General features: G+C 50.9%; 1 protein-coding gene across 10 annotated transcripts in view; it reads left to right on the top strand.

Moving 5' to 3' along the window:
* Nucleotides 1–14,708, top strand: part of COL18A1 (collagen type XVIII alpha 1 chain) — a 242,449-nt gene that overhangs the window by 130,876 nt on the left and 96,865 nt on the right. For 7 of the 10 annotated variants that reach the window (XM_073306916.1, XM_073306914.1, XM_073306913.1 and 4 more), the window contains exon 1: nt 12,903–13,344. The exons of 1 other annotated variant lie outside the window; for it this stretch is intronic. In XM_073306916.1, coding sequence (XP_073163017.1) covers nt 12,918–13,344 — 427 coding nt within the window. In that variant the 5' untranslated portion in view covers nt 12,903–12,917. 2 more of the 10 variants (XM_073306918.1, XM_073306917.1) reach the window with 2 other exon arrangements.

Here is a 14,708-nt window from a genome sequence, read left to right as displayed (position 1 = left end):
GAATAAGACAGAGATTGTTCGTCTTTGCAAAAGAGAACACACAAGACAAGAACCGGGGTCACCCGATGAAATGAAGAGGCAGCAGGTTTAAAACAAAGAAAAGGAAGTATTTCCTCACATAACGCACAGTCAACCTGTGGAACCAGTTGTGAGGGGATGTTGTGAAGCCCAAAATTATAACTGGGTTCAAAAAAGAATTAGATAAGTTCATGGAGGATAGGTCCATCGATGGCTATTAGCCGAGATGGTCAGGGACGCAACCCCATGCTCTGGGTGACCCTAGTCTCTGAAGCTGGGAGTGGTTGATAGGGATTCCCTTGGAAGCATCTGGGTCTGGCCATTGTCAGAAGACAGAACACAGGACTAGATGAACCACTGGCCTGACCCAGTATGGCTGGCATTGTGTTCTTATGTACAAACCTAGAAGGAGGCACAGTCCCTACCCAAAGAGCTTGCAGTCTGAGCAATAGCCCCGTCGGGCATGCATGCGAAGGTTAGGGAAGGGGGTGACGGCCGGGGTTTGGACCTACTGTAGTGAAGAGCAGGGCGAAGGAGTGGTGGTTCTGGTGCAAGGAGGAGGGGACGTTGATCCAGGTCTGGAGGTGAGAAGGGAGCTGAACGGGCTGGGCAGGAATCTGCAGGGTTTGGAATCGTGAGTTAGGCAGTGGGCAAGAGCCTGTCAGGTTAATGAGAGAGGAAGGCTACCGTGTGGGGGGTGCTGGATGGAATCGGAGTCTAATGGAGTATTATGGGTAGGGGGAAAATAAGGGGCCTGTAGGTGACAGGGACAGGAGAGGGGGAGCCATCGCCCCCCCCCACCCCCGCTACAGTGTTGGGGGGGGAGGGCAGGGGTAGGTGGCCTGAGAAATCTTCACCCTTTGGAAACATGGTGTCCAAACAAAAGTAAAATGCAAATGTAATGGACATTCTTTAAAAGCGTGTGTGTGTTCGTTCATAAACAGCTGCGTTGTGACACAAATGAATACGTCTATTGTCATGGGGTTTAAAGGTTTTTTTCTGGGAGTTAAACAGTTGGGTTTGTACAAAGTGAGCCCTGTTTTGTTCTCTGAGGCACCAGCTCTGCTTGCATTGGTCTCAGATTTTATCCCCCCAGCAGGCTATACTGACCTCAATGAGTGCTACAGAAATCACCCACAGACCCCTGGAGCTGGCCATGCTCTGGCATGGGAAAGAATGTGCTGATATTAACCAGCAAACTGCAGGGGATACAAACTCTCTGCTCATGTTGAGGCAAAGCGTGACCCATCCCTGTACCACCCACCTGGCCAGACAGTTCCTAGGGCACTGGGTGTACCTGTGCGGCATGTCTCCTGAGGACTGCTGCCACGCTGGGGAGGCGGGGCGGGGGGGTGGAGTGGAGGACTTCACTAACAGAGAAAACTCTGAGAGCCAAATTCAGTGTTTGTGGTGGGGTGAAAGTCCATTAACCCAGGAAATGCACCCGTCCATGCCAGCAGAGCCTTTGGCCCCTCATCCCAGAGCAGATTTGGAGGGCTTAGCTATACTGGAATCTATAGTTTGGAATGAGACATCAGCACATCTGGAGATCTTGTTTAATATCTGTGACAAGACCCAGCAAAATCACCCAGCTGCACGAGAGGAAAATGCCTTAAATGACTCATAACAATCGGGGTGGCAGCAGCTCTCACTCAGCAGTATGAGAAAACGATTGAGAGGGAGTTTTCCAGAGCAGACAGCCTCGTGGTCAGCCCATCTGGAGGAGCTAAGAAAGTCAGCTCGGGAGTTCTCATCCTTACCTCCTCCTTCCCTTGGTCTGCCCCCCGGTGCATCTGTGACCCAGAGACCTCTTGGTGCCAACTGGCAGAGGGGGTCACAGAGTGTTCCAGGGATCTCCTGGATCAGAGGGAGGCACATTAAGTTTTACCAAAGGGTGGCATGTGAAATCTTGACCAAGAGCCCGCTGGTGGTCATAATTCATTGCAAAATATATGGACAGAATGTGTGGAAGGAATTATGTAGCTATACCCAAACTGTGTTCTGAGGATCTGTGACTGTGTATTGTCCGCTTCACAATGGGGGCCTGTCCACAGGCTGAGCTGAGTGCTGGTCAGGGGATTGTGAAATTGAGAAGAAAGAGACACACAGGAAAGAAGCAGCCAACAGGCGGGTGTCCTGGTTAAGAGTAAAGATGATGGTTTGGGGTGGGGGGGTAGAACTGGGGGTACAGAGAGTCACCCAGGACCTTTTCCACATAGTCACTTCCTCTAGGGTTCCTTGGCTGGGTTGAGGGGCTGATGCTGTCAGTGTCGGCTGACTTGGCTATTGCTCGTGCTGGGTCTCATTTATCCTTCATCTGACCTTTCCCTCCCCAACCCCTCCCTATAGGGGATGACGACATGTGTCAGAACAATTACCACCAATTCCCAAGAGTGGAAGGTGAGTCTAACTGAAGCAGGTCTGGCTGCCAGAACTTGTCTGAGGGCTTGTCGACAAGGACACTTAGTGCATGGCAAGCTGGGGTGTAAATCAGCCTCGCACTAGCCTGCCCCTCACTAACTGTCCATGTGGACCTTGCTGGCACACACTAACCATGCCCTGCTGTGAAATGGGGGTGGATAAACGCACCAGAGAACTGTCAGTGCACGGTGGCAGGGTCTGCACGGCCGGCTCGGGTGGGCTAGATTTACACCCCAGCTTGCTGCGAATCAAATGTTCGCACAGACAAGCCCTGAATGAGGGCTCCCAGATAACTCAATGTCTTCGGTTTAACTTTTTAAAAACAAGACTTATTGCACTAAAGAAGGTGGCGTGAGCTCTTGGCACTGAAAGGGGAGGTGTGTGTGTGTCTCTCTCTCAGGGCTTTCTGCAGTGCCATCAGTCTAAGCGCTTACTGGTTCCACTCTGAAAAGAGACTTTGTGAAACTGGCACCAGGGGTTCCATGCTTATGGTGTCTGAATGATGCCTGATCAAATTGTCTCCATTTACAAATAAAACTGTTTATTTTCCCATTCACCTTGGGATCTGAAAAGCCAGGCTGACTTCTTCCTGCCTCTTACTTAACAGTAAGAAGAATTCTTCTGCCCATGTATTGCTCTTAGTTACACCTGTGCAGTCCCATTGTCCTCTCAGCGACACCTGTATCAGGTGGACTGCCCAGGTTTCAGTGGGGCCATGCAGATGTAGTGGGGACGAGCGTAACAATCCTGCTGGGGAGGCGTTATCCAGTTCTCTCTCTCAGTTGTGATGGCTGTGTAAGACTGATAGTAAAAAGTAGTTTTAAAGAAACACATACCTCTTATTTGTCCCTAAAGTACGCAGGTAGGATTATGAATACACACAGCAATTGGACCTGCTGAGAAAGATGCCCTTTTGACGTAATCACCTTTCAGAGGAGAACCACACTTTAGCAAGCAGTTAAAGCTACTCTTTTTCAAAGCAAGTGTTTGAAATTGCATTGGGGGTGTGTGCGCGCGATGCATGGGCAGAAGGGAATTCTTCCAGAATTTAGTTTCAGGTTAATTTTAATTTCATCCTTTTTTGAAGGGGGGGCAGGAAGCTGAATTCACTAATTGGTTTTGGGTGGAAGTTATCCAATATTTGGTATTGCACCAGGATTTTTTCTTTCTGGTGAATTAATTCAACAGCTGGAGTCCTCTTTATTGCCGTTAGATAAAGAAGGCAGCCAAGGGGACCAAGAGATATGGGGCCTGGAATCCATTGAGGACTCAGGAGGGCATGTGTTAATGGGAGAGCCAATGTCTGGGAGTGGAACGTGCAGCTTATGCTTGTACTCGGGACTGGAACATGTCTCAAGGGGTTCAGAGGAGTCCCAGAAGTGAGGTAAATGGTAGCAGGGGGCTCACGGAGTGGAGATATGGAGTATAGGTTCCGATTTAAACCAAACCAAAAGACTCCTAAAAGAAAGCGGAGGGATGGCCAAAATGCACAATGATTTAGTACTGGCATGCCTGCAGAAGCTCTGACATACATAGCTACCAGTATAACTACCAGCAGATCATGTCAAGGGTTTGTTCCCTTCTGGTTTCATGTTTAAGAATGTGCACTTTCAGATAACACAGTGCGTTGGCTGGGGTGGAGAGGGAATACAGATGCACCATCAGAAGGTGACTGCAACAAAACTCTGTCGTCATCTGATAAGAAGAAGAAACTTGTGGATCGAAATATCTAAGCATTTGTTTTTAAACAATATTACTTCACTCGAGTTACTTTAAAAGTTTGAAGAATTCATTTCCTTGATCTTTATATTTGTTTGTCAAGATCTCAGATGAGCTACTTTTCCTCCCTCTCTAGTGTAGTCTGTCAAGGGTAAATGTTGAATATGGAAACTTTATCGAAAGAAAAAGAAAAATGCGTTCAGTATTCAATTAGTTGTAGCCTATTTCATGGTTTGATGTATCTGTTACCAAAAAATACTCTAGAAGTGACATCACACCAGTTCCTTTTCAAACAAAGCATGAATATGGCATTGTTACTATGTCAACTAATATTTTAATTAGCAAACTTATTCAAACGACATTTTAAAAATACAGTGGAAAATGTGTCTTATTGGAGAAAACTAGTATTTTATGGTCCTGGGGAATACTTTTGGAGTGTTGCCAAAAGCATGCATTAAGCTGTAGAAAGTTGTACATTTAATTTTTAAATTGATCTCTTACTTCTTTTGTAGCCGAATGGACGAAAATTGATACTCATAGAAATAATACACTGCTTCTTTTCCGTGACCTCCTGGTTAGTGAAATCTAGAATGAACTGCTCGTATCTAGGATATTACGATTTATTATTTTATAGCACTCGGGTGTGTTTGGATTCATAGAGAACACAGCCCTTAACCCACTGACCTTGCAGTTTCTTTCAGTCCTGTAAGGACTTACACACATGCTTGGCTTTACACACTGTGAATAGAGCCAATCAGAGCAAAGTTGCTCCTCGGAGTGTATAAAGAAAAGCACATAAGTAAGTCTTTGCAGGTGTAGCTATGGCATGAACGAGGGATTAGGTGGGGACAGCCATAGAGGACAGCGCTGCCGCTGCAGTGGTTCGTATCTTTCTTCGGATTGTTTGTTTATTTTTTACCAGTATAAAAATAAAATATATAAATTTAAACATAGTGAAAATAATTGAATCTTGAAGGAAAGAAAATCGATTCCTTTGCCAGCTAAAGGAAACACAGAATCCTTGGGCAATCTCATATACTGTCAGCCACCCCGGAATAGTACATAGCTGCTGTAACCACACGACTTAGGGTACGTCTCCACTGCAGTTGGGAGGTGTGATCTTGGCAGGTGCAGGCGTGCCTGAGGTAGCTTTGTTTGCATTGTGTTTCCTTATATCCAACCTAGACATCCCCCACTGCAATTTGAGACCATTGCTCCTTGTTCTGTCATCTGCCACCACTGAGAACAGCTGAGCTCCATCCTCTTTGGAACCCCCCTTCAGGTAGCTGAAGGCTGCTGTCAGATCCCCCCTCGCACTGGCCAATTGCTGTGCCATCACGTCAGCCAACTCCCTCAGCACCCTCAGAAGCATTAGATCCGGACCTATGGACTTGTGCCCATCCAGCTTTTCTAAATAGTCCTTAACCTGTTCATTCACCACTGGGGGCCGCTCACGTCCTCCCCATGCTGTGCTGCCCTGTGCAGCAGTCTGGGAGCTGACCTTGTCTGTGAAGACCGAGGCAAAAAAAAGCATTGAGTACTTCAACTTTTTCCCCATCATCTGTCACTAGGTTGCCTCTCCCATTCAGTAAGGGGCCCACACTTTCCCTGACCGCCTTCTTGTTGCTAACATACCTGTAGAAACCCTTCTTGTTACCCTTCACAGCCCTTGCTAGCTGCAACTCCAGGTGTGATTTGGCCTTCCTGATTACACCCCTGCATGCTCTAGCAATATTTTTATACTCCTCCCTAGTCATCTGTCCAAATTTCCACTTCTGGTAAGCTTCCTTCTTGAGTTTAAGCTCACTGAAGATTTCACTGTTAAGTCAAGCTGGTCGCCTGCCATATTGCTATTCTTTCTGTACTTCGGGATGGTTTGTTCCTGCACCCTCAATAAGGCTTATTTAAAATACAGCCAGCTCTCCTGGACTCCTTTCCCCCTCATATTATTCTCCCAGGGGATCCTGCCCATCAGTTCCCTGAGTGAGTCAAAGTCTTCTTTTCTGAAGCCCAGGGTCCGTATTTTGCTACTCTCCTTTCTTTCTTTTGTCAGGATCCTGAACTCAATCATCTCATGGTCACTGCTGCCTAGGTAGCCACCCACTTCTACTTCCCCTACCAATTCTTCCATGTTTGTAAGCAGCAGGTCAAGAGGAGCACAGCCCCTAGTTAGTTCCTCCAGCACTTTCCAAAAACTTCCTGGATTGTCTCTGCACTGCTCTATTGCTCTCCCAGCAGATGTCAGGGTGATTGAAGTCCCCTATGAGAACCAGGGCCTGTGATCTGTGGTCTTCAGTTAGTTGTCCAAAGAAAGCCTCGTCTACCTCCTCCTCCTGGTCTGGTGGTCTATAGCACACGCCCACCACGACATCATCCTTGTTGCTCTCGCCTCTAAACTTAACCCAAAGACTCTCAACAGGCTTTTGTCCAGTTTCAAACTGGAGCTCTGAGCAATCATACCACTCTCTTACATACAGTGCAACTCCCCCACCTTTCCTCCCGCACCCTGCTAGACTGTCATGACCCACCGTGGAGCGTGGCTACACTGCTTACAAGGAAACTGCCATTTGGGTAGGAAGTCCCCTTAATTTCTTAAGCGGGGTAGTTATCTGCTCTGTATGTCCTTCACAGAGAGCTGTTTATTATTAATAATGGGGGCTGTTCCCTTGTAACCTGGTTAATTTCTAATGCAGTGGCGTGGGGGAGCGGGACTGTATCCAGAGCAGCGGAGGAGGGGACTGCGTGCACTGAAGCACTGGTACGTGGAGGGCCTGGAAAAGGGAAATCGGGGGCAGAGCTGCGTGAGAATCCAGATCCTGTCCCGTACAAATACAGTTCTGGAACATGGCGGACAATTTGGGGATGTCCTCAGGAGTGCCTGGGAACGGGCAGTGTTGTACCCTGGGCTGACCCAGTATGGATCTAAATGAGTACGTGGATCTCAAGACCTGGGAGAATGGGATACACAACAGAGAAAAGGAGCCCTTGCCCCGTGCACAGCCATTCCACATTGGGAAGAACTGGCCGCTGCAAAGGAGGTGTGCGGTGCAGTTTAAAATGGAGGCTGCCGTGTGTCTGGAGTTTGATATTTGAAGAAGAGAGCAATGGGAAGGAGAAGCTGCGTGATCCACTGCAGCTCAGATGGGCTCCGGTTAGGAAGCGAGTCTCTCGCTGGGTTAGTGATGAAGCTGGGGCCATGAGCGTGGGGGGGAGGTGGCTGCCAGGCTTCATTGTGTAAAGGGTTGTCGAGCGTCTCTTCACGTTGGGGGGGACCTGCCTCTGCATTGCCCCACTCCCAACTGCGTATGGTCCTCGCCCGCAGGCACCAGCAAAGTCCAAGATACGTGTGTCCTGTTCGTTGCCCTTGTGGCTGCTTGTGCTTGGTCTGGGTAGGTGCTCGCTTGGTCTTCCTTTGTGTACAGTAGCCCACGGCCCATTCCTTGACATAAACCACATGACCTGACAAAATGAAGGTTGTGAAGTCTTTGCCTTTCTAAGGCAGATGAAGACCTGTGTTTACATGGTTACTGGTTTGACAGGGAACTCGATGCTGGCGATTACTAGCCCTCCCCACTGTTGTTGTTGTGTCTATGTTTTGGAGGGTCTCTGCAGTGCTGGGTGGGGAGAGATGGTGAACCAGACCATCTCCTACATTCCTTCTTTTGGGTGTGAAAACCCTTGCTGTGTCTGAGAGTTGGTAACTGCTATGCGAGTCTGCACTGCAAAGCCCTGCCGGTGTTTGGCGAGATGTGAGCCAAGAGGGGAGTGAAGGGAGCTCAGGAAATGGTGTGATTACTAGACTGTATTGTGCACTCAGGCTCATAATGTGCTCTGTGGAGGAATCTCCTCCACAAGGTTGATTATATGGCATTAGGCATATTGAGCTATTCAGAAATGCAATTTCCAAGTAATTGCTTTACTATTTCTGAGGATGCTGATTCTGATCTGACAGATTACGCAAAGCATGGCTGGAATGAAGGGTTTCCCCTCTGTTGCAGAGTCCTGTCTAAGAAGTTAATCTCTGGGAAGTCCCAAGAGCAAATCGGCTCGAGATCCAGGGGGGTCTGGTTAACCTAGGGAGAAGAGTCCCTTGAGCATGGCAGGCTGGAGGATGGGAGGGAACATCACCCTCCCAGATATGTAGGGGATCCTCACAAAATGCAGGAATTACGGGATGAAAGCCCGTGGCTGCTGTGCCATATGTGAGGGGTGTACTGGTTTGTCTGGGCCCTGTACTTTAGTCATCTGTGAAGTATTGAGGACTATCCATTCGCGAAGTGATGCAAAGCCCATCACAGTCCCTGGAAGGGCTCTCATTGACTCCCACGCGCTTTGCATCAGAGCCCTTCGCACTGTCCTGCAGAACGGACATGGGGATTAGAATGCCTCTCGTCTTGCTTCTGGGCTTCTTGTTCCTCAGGCTACACGGAGTGGGAGGGTCCTTCGGGGCAAGCACTGTCAGCCCTAGGCTGTCAGTCCTACACAGCAAGGCTTTGGCTGTTGCTTAGCCAGGGAATTGCGTGGGCAAGGGGGATTGCTTAGCCTGCTGCAAGGATATAGAAGAACTCGCAGAGGAAATGTGGAATGACCGTTTCATGCATGCCTTGCTCTGCATGGTTTGTTACCCTTTCTCACCAATGTGGTGTCCTTAGCGTGACGTTCCTCAGCGTGAAGGCACTTGTGTCCAGCCCGGTTCACCCAGTGTGTGGGTGCAGCGCAGCTCAATGGGAGTCTTTCCACTGACTTCATTGTGGCTCTCGACAAATGAATATGGGGACGTTCCCAAAGATCTCTCCACATACATCGCTGTACACAAGCAGTCAGAGCCACCTCTTCAGTCTTGTTGTGGTTCATGACGTGCATTAAGAAACTAGGAACAAAGGGGCACGTAGTTGTAGACGCTCCTCACTTTAAATCATGGCTGCACGGGGTGTGGAACAAGCAGAACGCCAGGGTTTCAGGAGGGGAAAGCGTATTGCAGATGTGACTAGCAAATGGTCTGGCCCCCGGTTAGTTCTTGGCCCAGGTCCCATTGGCTGGCTAATTATAGGAACAAGTCTGAGGTCAGAAAAGTTCAAATTCTTTTTTTGCCTGGTGTGAGCTGAAGAACAGACTAACCAATTAAGTTATTTGACTTTCAGTGTAACTGGAACCGTTTGCATGGCCACAGCCCAAGGTGTTTTATGCCACTTTTCATTTTGCACAAGCACAAGCCTGAATTACATCACCAGCTTGTGGCCCGCGCTCTGAGCAGTGCCGGGCAGTGTTCCCTATACGCCACTGTTGTGGCATAAAGGGGCCAGAAAGCAGTCAACGCCCCCGCGCTGGGAAATCTTGTGGCCTGGGGTTGGGGAATCCCCTGTGTGGTGTAAGGTTGGCCTGATTGGCTCCCCTCGCAGCTCCTGGGGCCGGCCAAGTGGGGGGCGGGCGGGCGGGAGGGGGGCTGATGGGGGAAGCTGTTAGCAGAGCCATCTCTGCCCGTGGCTGGCGGCACCACCCGAGAGGCTGAGCTCCGAATGGGTGCCCAAAGGTCTGGGATGCGCCGTGAGCAGGCGAGTATCAGGCCAGGGCGACACGTAAAACGCTGCAGCGGTGAGCTGCTGTCGGGCTTCAGTGAAGACGCTACCTACGGCAATGGGAGGGGTTCTCCTGTCAGTGAAGACGACACCCCCCTACCCCCCTGTGCGAGAGGCGGTAGCTAGGTGGTTGGGAGAATTCTCCTGTCACTCAAAGCTGTTTACACCAAAGGTTCGGTCGGTTTAACTGCATCGCTTGGGTGTGGATTTTTCACACCCTGGAGCCACATCATTGTACCGACCTAATTTCCTCGTGTAGACCAGGCCCGAGTCTCAGAGTTGGTGCCTTTCCTGTCAGTGGGAGACCGTCGGGTGTGCAAGTGGTTTGTTTTTCAAACTGTCTTCAATGTTTCCACATTTTTTAGTGTGTCAGAGTCAGAAGTCCTCTAGGTCTTTTGTGCAATGGTACGATGGATTCAAAGCTCAATATTAACAACTAGATCTGGTCTGTTCTTTAAGTGCCTGCTTTTCCTCTGTCTAATTTCGTATATCTGGCATACTGTAAATGGTGTTCGGTTTGGAAATATGTCTTGACAATAATAGTCCTTTTCTCCTAACTTCCCGTATCTGCAACACAGTAGAAATTGCGGGATTATTTTCTGGGGTTTTTTAAATGTGCGTGGAAATGCGGGGATAGTTGGATTGCTGGTTTTAAAAGTAAAATGTATTTTTTTTTATACAGAATTACCTGGCAAGATTAGCCCTGTGAGGCTGGAAAGGGAAAAGTAAATGGAATAACAAATTAGCGGGGAATGATGCTAGCCACAGTAAGCGCTTGGCATTCCAGTGGAAAATGGTGACATATTTTCACACACTACTCTGGCACACTACTCATGCACACATCACCTTGCAGGCCTGGAGGGATGCCGTGGCATGGGGAGCTATCAGCAGCTCCTTTGAGAACGTTCCACGGTGAAAGGCTTGTGATCTGATGCTTAAACATCGATGCCAGGGTGGTTCTGTGGCTCTGGATCCCGAATCCCTCCTGTTCTGTCTTTGGGGAACATCTCAACTCACTGACATTAAACAAGGATGAATAACTGTTGGGAATCCTGGCTGCAGCCACGAGGCCTGGACAGCAGAACGTCCGCATACAGATGGCGGGTGGGGGTCACAGCAGCACAAACTGCCCATGAACCCCATTTCTCGAGTACAGCCCCAAAGAGAGTGGGGCTGGCCAGGACACCTGGGATATGTTCATTTACCTTGTTCCCTGGGCAGCCTGTGTCCGCAGGGACCACAGAGATGCTGAGCAGCTCATCCACCACCCGTGGTGAGACTGGGCCGCCCCGTCGGGTGCAGCTGCCCCGCCGAGCTGAGGGGAGAAGGAAGCCCAGGAAATGCCTCATCCCCACAGTTGCAAGAGCAAATACCTGTGAGGAGTGGGAGTAAGGAGTGGGGAGGCTGCCAGCTGGGCTGCGTGAGGAGAGATGGAGCCCGGGGGTGAAGTGACTGACTGCAAATCATCGCTGTGCTTTCTCTGGCGGCAGCACTGTTCTCACCGCCTCCTCCCCCTGCGTGTCTGACAAGCAGCCTGCACACTCTGGAGTTCTGCTCACGTCTAATTACAGGAGAACAGCTACTAAAATACAAGCATGTGGCAGGGAAGGGGCAGAGGTCTCTGGATGTGCTGAGCTGTGGGCAAGGAGGAGTTAAAGATCCCTGGCTAGTGAGTGGGTGTGGCTGAGAAATAAATGGCAGAATGCTTCTCCAGCGTGGACCAAGGGTGCAGGGCTGCTGGCTCCCAGGGAGGAGCCTCAGGAGGGTTTGGGCAAAGGATAAAACTCCAGGTGTGCGCAGAAGGAAAGTCCCAGCGGGAGCATTGCCCTGTCGGGGAAGGAGGGCGTGGAGCAGGAGAGGCTGGCTGGCTGGTTGGGAGCAGGGCTTGGCAGGAGCTCTGGCTAGCCACGCCTCCCTTCATTTTTGTGCATGCTTCCCAGAGCTGCAGAGGACAGACCAATGTGAGCTCCCCTGGACGCTGGTCTGCTGCAGGACGCTTTTCCCGGAGCTGTATTTTTCATGGCTCCAGCTGAGCAGCGTCTGTGTCTCCTGCTCTTGCTAACCTGCTGCTGCTCCTTGGTGGAGACACAATTTTTTGACTGGTTCTGGGGGAGCCGAAAAGCCCCCAAGGTAACGACCCTGCCCCCCACAGAGAGCCCTGCTTCGGAGGGACAGACGGCGGAACCACTTACCTCTCCTGTGGCCACCACGACACGGGCGGCTGTGCCGACGACCGCGCAGCCAGGGGACCAGGTATGGAGCAAGCTCGCAGTCACGCGGCCGGCACCAGCCGCGGACACCGCTGTCCCCGCTCCGGCATCACCTTCCCTGCCCCAGGACCAGGGGGAGAACATTGCGGGGGTGGGGGCTGAGATCCTGGACGTAGCAGAGGGCATCAGGAGCCTGGTCCAGCTATGGGATGAGGGGACCACCTGGAGGACTGGAAACGCAGGGGAGCCCACAGCCGCTGCGCCTCGGACAACCACTCGCACCAGCCTGGCTGCTCCCAGCTCTGCAACGGGGCTGGCTGGCCATGGGAACATGACTGCCAACTCGACAGGGGATGGCCACGGCCTGCTGGGGACCGGGCAGCCGGAGGCTTCGCTTCCCATGCCAACAGGCCCTCCGCCTGCCTGGAACAGGACACGGGCGCTCTTACAGAAGCCTGCGGCAGCTCCTCCAGGTAGTGCTTCTTTCCCGTTTTCATCAGGTAGAGGCACCCGTGGCGAGATGGGGGCTTCCCAGGAATACCTCTCTGCAGAGGGTCAGGAAAGTGCTACCCTCCCTCAAGCAAGGGCTGGCGGGGGAGTGGCCTCAGAAAAGAGAGGAGGAGTTTCACCGACAGCAAGCGTTCTGGACTGGCGGGAGCCGCAGACCGATATCAGCGTGCATGCTGGGATTCCAGCCCAGCTGGCAGGTTCTTTAGACAACTGGCTATCCCATTATGTTGCACATTCAAACCAATCGCTCTCTTACGGGAATAGTACCCGTCGCAGCCTTAAAAATAACAGCAGCCAATCAGTGCAAAGCACTGACCCTTCCACAATGCATTTTGGGATAGTAGTGGCTGATTTAAATAGGAACCATAATGATGCTGTTTCTAATACAAATGCAACTAATTCTGTGGATTTTTTTTCTGCCAATAATTCTGAATTTCTTGAGTTTGATTTACTAACCTACACTATGCAACTTTATAACAATGGTAGCGCAGGGCTTGCTTCCTTCTTTCCTGGATTGACTCTTACAGCGGGTCGCTGCTTGCCCTTCCCAGCCGATCTGCCGTATTGCAACAACCTGGGCATAAAGCATTTCAGATTACCGAATTATTTCCATCATGGCAGTGACGTGGAAATTCGGGCTGCTTTGCATGAGTGGGAGGGGCTTCTTGCATCTCGGTGCCACCGCTACCTGGAATGGTTTTTCTGCTTGCTGCTGGTCCCTGGGTGCAATGCTTCTATTCCGATAACACCCCCACCGTGCTGGGGGTTCTGTGAGGCCGTGAGAGATCTGTGCTGGATTCATTTGAAAGAGGGGCGCCTCCCAATATCATGTGACTCTCTCCCTGCAGAGGATGCTGGGTATTCTTGTGTGTTTGTAAATGTGTCTGCAGGTAATATCACAGGGATAATGTTTCTTACCAATTTTTCTGTTTCTTCCCCCAGGTAAGCTAAATCTGTACTTGCTTTGCCAACTTTGCGGTTGTGCGGGGGTAAAGCACTGACTTCCATCAAGCTGTCCCCTGCCCTCTCCTTCCATTGGTGTGTCTGTGCCGCGGGAGGAATGGGACAGTCTGGGGCTGCTCTCTTTAGAGTTCTGCCAGCTTGGGTCTGGCTTGTGGCCAGTCCCGCTAGCCCAGGTGCCCAGACCGCACTGCTGGCGAGGCCTGTCCTCCGAGCCAGATGCTGAAGGAGGTGAATGGCAGTTGGGATAGGGGGCTAGTGACTCCTCCCCCCTCCCTCTGCCCAGCCCCACAACCCCTCTAGTTTTGGGTCAGAGGGCTGGGGATGAGTGGAATCTATCCAGTACCTGGCATTGGCCACTGTCAGAAGGCAGGATACTGGGTTAGATGGACCATTGGTCTGACCCAGTGTGGCTGCTCTTACCTTCTTATTCTCTCCTCTGCCGCCAGCGAAGGGTCTGAAATCACTGAACGACTGCTGCTGATGACTTACTTGGAGCCTTACCTGTGGCTCATGCATTCTAGCAGGGCGATGGGGCAGTTTTCATAGTGTCCTTGCACATTTGGTGGGGGACTCAAAGAGCTGGGGGGTCAGTCTGTTTCAAATCAACTATCTGCTGCTGGAGGCAGCTTTCTCTCTGGTGATTCCAGCTTGCCTATCATGGCTTCGGGAAGATGGTGCAATGCTGGGATGGGGCACCGTACATCCCTGCTGCTCAGGGTCTCTTCACGGGCTGTGGGCAAAGCCGTGAACATTGTCTTCCAATTTCCTTCCCTCCCTGGTCCCTGCTTCCTTCAAGGAATTGCACGTGCACCAAGCCTTCTACTGATTTGCTCAGCCAGGAGCACGGACCCATCCCTCTGTCATTCTGGGGCTGTTATCCTCACTAGCGCAGGCTTGTCACTGGGTCCTGAGGATCGATGCACAGTATCGATGCCCTACCTCTGAGCTGGGGGCATTCCCACCTTCCCTGTCTCTGCGGGTCCCCTGCGCACTGCACCACCTGGTCTGAATGAAGTTCCTTCCAAAGGTTGCTCTCTCTGTCTATCTCTCGCAGTGCACTAGCGAAAGAGGAGAGTTCTGTGTCAGGTTCCCAGCCCTAAAAAGGTCTGAAATCAATACTAATCCTGCTAGCTCTTCAAAATACCGTATTAAAATGCCCCAACTCTGGAGCTGGGCTCCCTCCCGCCACGTTCTCTGGCTGTGGGATTTGCAGGTGGTTAGAACTTGTCTGATAGCAGGTGTTCTGGGGGCGATGGAGAGTCCTTTCATCAATCCACTGTGTAAAGTGGAC

Source organism: Lepidochelys kempii, chromosome 11, assembly GCF_965140265.1.
Source record: "Lepidochelys kempii isolate rLepKem1 chromosome 11, rLepKem1.hap2, whole genome shotgun sequence".
NCBI classification, from domain to species: Eukaryota; Metazoa; Chordata; order Testudines; family Cheloniidae; genus Lepidochelys; species Lepidochelys kempii.
Note: the sequence above shows the minus strand (reverse complement) of the source record. Positions and strands in the feature narration are given on the sequence as shown.